The 3465-nt window shown below is 34.4% G+C and overlaps 1 protein-coding gene across 1 annotated transcript; it reads left to right on the top strand.

The window, feature by feature from the left end:
- The first annotated feature begins 242 nt into the window (after positions 1-242).
- On the top strand, positions 243-3465 carry LOC145593985 (mechanosensitive ion channel protein 10-like). The gene is made up of 5 exons (XM_081650338.1): positions 243-1177; positions 1553-1670; positions 1963-2256; positions 2647-2855; positions 3255-3465. The coding sequence occupies exons 1-5, from the start codon at positions 243-245 to the stop codon at positions 3463-3465; spliced, it is 1767 nt and encodes a 588-aa protein (XP_081506464.1).

The raw sequence follows: 3465 nt of genomic DNA, 5'->3' as shown, positions 1-3465 counted from the left end.
CTCAAATTAAACAAGGACCTTCAAATTTTGGTAAGTGTTTATTGTTCTATTAACACAATTATGGATTGATATTTTATTTTATTTTGACAACAGCAAAACAGAAGAAAAAACTATATACTGAAGTAAAACTAGTAAAATTAACCTCTTGCAATGTTACAATGTATGTGTATTTGTTACAATGTATGTATGTTAATTTAAATGATACATGTTATAGTCTTAACTTTTTTATGATTAGGGGATCAATGTCCACTCCACAAGGCAATGAAACCTCGGTTCGAATAACAGATAATGCTAATTCGAGCATAATAGAGGATAATTCGAGCATAACGTACATAAAATTCGACCGTGACATAAGAAAAAAAGTCTTATTTTGGTGCAACTTGGTTGTTTTCTTGGTTGCGGCAGCTATATGTGTGGCAAGCTTCACAGTCCCGTCACTACGAATGGCCACACCGAGTGGTATAGCAATGTGGCAATGGAGCTTGCTCGTAACGGTCCTTTTATGCGGCCCTCTCTTAAGCAAGGTACTTCATTACATGGTTATTTTCATAGACACAAAATTTGGGGTGGCTGCCGTGGCTAGGGAAAATGTGATCTACTACATTGTCGAGTTAATCGAGAGTGCTTGGGTTGTATTGTGGTTTAGTATAATACTGGTTGCTTGGCTTTGGGTGGTAGAAGAGCCAAGTTACTTAGGTATGAAGGAAGGTCAAAATGAAATAATTAAGAAAAAATTTGCTAAGACATTTCCTATAATAACCGTTACCCTAATTACCATAATAATTGGTTCGATTTTTTGGCTACTAAAAGATGTAGTGTTACTAATGGCAAAATCTTCCTTTCACATTAACAAGTTCTTTGAAAGAGTTAATGATGCATTAGTGCATCAACATGTGATTAATATGCTTACTCCTCGTGTTGATACATCCGATAATCGTAAGCCGAGTTTGTGTAAACGTATGTGTGATTGGAAGGAGAAAATGCCTAGTCTAAGTGATCAAGTGAATCAGAAGAATGTGTCATCTTGGGGGATGCAGAAGGTCATCGACTGGTTTTTCGATAACGAAAATTTGACCTATAAGCTGGATGGAAAAGACGAGAAGATTGAATCTGAAGAGGGTGCAATTGAAGCTGCCAAGCACATCTATTCCTTGTTGGCTCAAGATGAAGATTCAATGTAAGTATGCATCTCTTTTCTTAATTTCATGCAAAAATTTAGGATTTAATAGGTTTTTGATTTAATATATAAAATCTAGCTTGATTGAACTTTGATCTTATTTGTACACTAATGTTTAAGATACTCGTAATAAGTATTGAATAAGGTGTAAATAGATTCGTATTAATGTGTACTTTTCAAATTTTAAAAGATACGTCTAATCATTTATGAAATAAGCAAATAATTGCATAAATTAGCCGAGTAAACATACCTAAGTACGGTGAGCTTCTTTTTGGTGAAGAATATTGGATTTATATGATGCATGAAGATTAAATTAATTAATGATATGGTTACAATCTATTATAATGTAATCAATTTCTCATGTATTGATGGAAGGAATAAAATAAAGATGTACATAATCAAAGCGAAAGTTCAGCCTAAAGATCAAGTATCAGCAGTAATGTGTCGTTTGGTTGATAAACCAATCACAGAGGATGATCTAACGGAATTAATGGTACGTGCATTGCTTTTTTCCTCTTGTATTTCCTTGTTTGTAAGATCTTGTACGAGATAACGAGATGATCTCATAATAAATTTTTTTGAATAGTAAAAGTATGTCTTGTACGTAACTCTTTTTAAGTGTAACGTTCTAATGTTTGATATTAATTGTGAGATGTTCTCTCCTAAGATGAATGGTTTATTTTTAATAACTGGTTGAATAGCTAAATTAGTCTTGGCCACTGCAATTTTCAAATCCTGGCTTCGCCCCTACATCATCACACCTATGACTTATATCTTTGCCACAGGTGAAGGCATTTAAGTACCGGAAAACACTAGCTAGTGCATTGAAGGCTAATAAGAAATTATTCGAAGCCTTGAACAAATTTACAGAAGCCCTCCTTGTGTTCTTCATCTTTGCTTTGTGGCTCATGTTGCTTAGGGTTGAAACTCGAAAGTTCATTATCGTCATTGGCACTGCCATTGTAGGCTCAGCCGTGATCATCGGAGACACTTGCAAGAAGCTCTTGGACTGCCTGTTGTTCGTATTTGTAGTGCATCCATTTGACATTGGTGACTGTTGTCTCATTGATGACACTCTGGTAAGATTTTGGCTAATAATCTTATTCATGTACATATGCCTATATGTTGCAAAATAAAGTACGTAGTGCATGTAACATTCTTAAATAGAACCTAAAGTCTAGCAAATTAATTATTTTATGGACTAGAGAGTACACGACGAAAATGGTTCTCATGTCAATACATGCCCACTAGTTCGTGTGTTACATGTGAACGTGTCATTTTCACTCATCTAGTACGTAGTGCTTCTAGGGTACACGACAAAAATGGTTCTCATGTCAATACATGCCCACTAGTTCGTGTGTTACATGTGAACGTGTCATTTTCACTCATCTAGTACGTAGTGCTTCTAGGTGTATAATATACGAAGTATATGTTTAATGTTGTTGTGATCCTGGCCATGTCTAACGTAGTCAAAGTTAAAACAGGTGACAATTAAAAGGATAAAGATCCTTACAACAATTGCTTTGACACTTGACAATGAGATAAGGTACTATCCAAATACGGAATTAGCCGTCAAATGTATCAGCAACTATACTCGAAGTCGTGAAATGGGTGATTTTGTGGAATTCACCCCTGAAACTGGTGCATCGATTAAGGAAATTGAGGACAAAATAAAAAGGTGTTCTTTTTTTTTTCATTTATTTTACATTGAATTATCTGTGCTTCCTTTTCTTTTGTTTGTTAACTCTTCATGATTCACAAATTTACTAACCTATAATAGGGTTATTATTTATTAATCTAAGCTAAGTTGATACTTCCACCGTTTTCTTTTACTTGCAACACTTCCCTAAAAATAAAAAAAAAAAAAAATCCTAGTCTATGATAAACAGACTATGCCTGCATGGACCACACCCATCACGAATGTTAACTTTATAAGTCCAAGATACCACCTCAAAATCGTATTTAAAGGATACACGTAAAGAGCCTAAGACGGTTCTAACTTCATTCCAAATGAGACGATTAATATTTTATTTTATAATTGAATTACTGACTCCATTATTTGTTCGTTCTTGCACAGTTATATTATGGAACATCCACTATTATGGCGTAAGGAGTATCATTTGGTAATGGAGTTGACAGAAGAGAACAAAGTGAAGATGAGACTTCATTTTAAACACACCATTAATTCTCATGACTTTGAAGAAAGACAGAACCGAAAATCTCTACTTATTTTAGAAATCACGAAAATTCTTCAAGAGGCTGCTAAGAAAAATCGAGCAACAATGTAA

The sequence above is a fragment of the Chenopodium album genome, chromosome 19 (genome assembly GCF_948465745.1).
Source record: "Chenopodium album chromosome 19, dcCheAlbu1.1, whole genome shotgun sequence".
NCBI classification, from domain to species: Eukaryota; Viridiplantae; Streptophyta; class Magnoliopsida; order Caryophyllales; family Amaranthaceae; genus Chenopodium; species Chenopodium album.
The sequence above is the reverse complement of the archived record's forward strand: the minus strand, read 5'-3'. Positions and strand labels throughout refer to the sequence as shown.

What these genes read in the sequence shown, in the direction of transcription:
- LOC145593985 (XM_081650338.1), top strand. Translation starts at nt 243, where the DNA reads ATGTCCACTCCACAAGGCAATGAAACCTCGGTTCGAATAACAGATAAT. An exon ending in GTCTCATTGATGACACTCTG is followed by an intron (nt 2,257 to 2,646) that starts GTAAGATTTTGG and finishes TGTCTAACGTAG; the next exon opens with TCAAAGTTAAAACAGGTGAC. An exon ending in ATTGAGGACAAAATAAAAAG is followed by an intron (nt 2,856 to 3,254) that starts GTGTTCTTTTTT and finishes GTTCTTGCACAG; the next exon opens with TTATATTATGGAACATCCAC.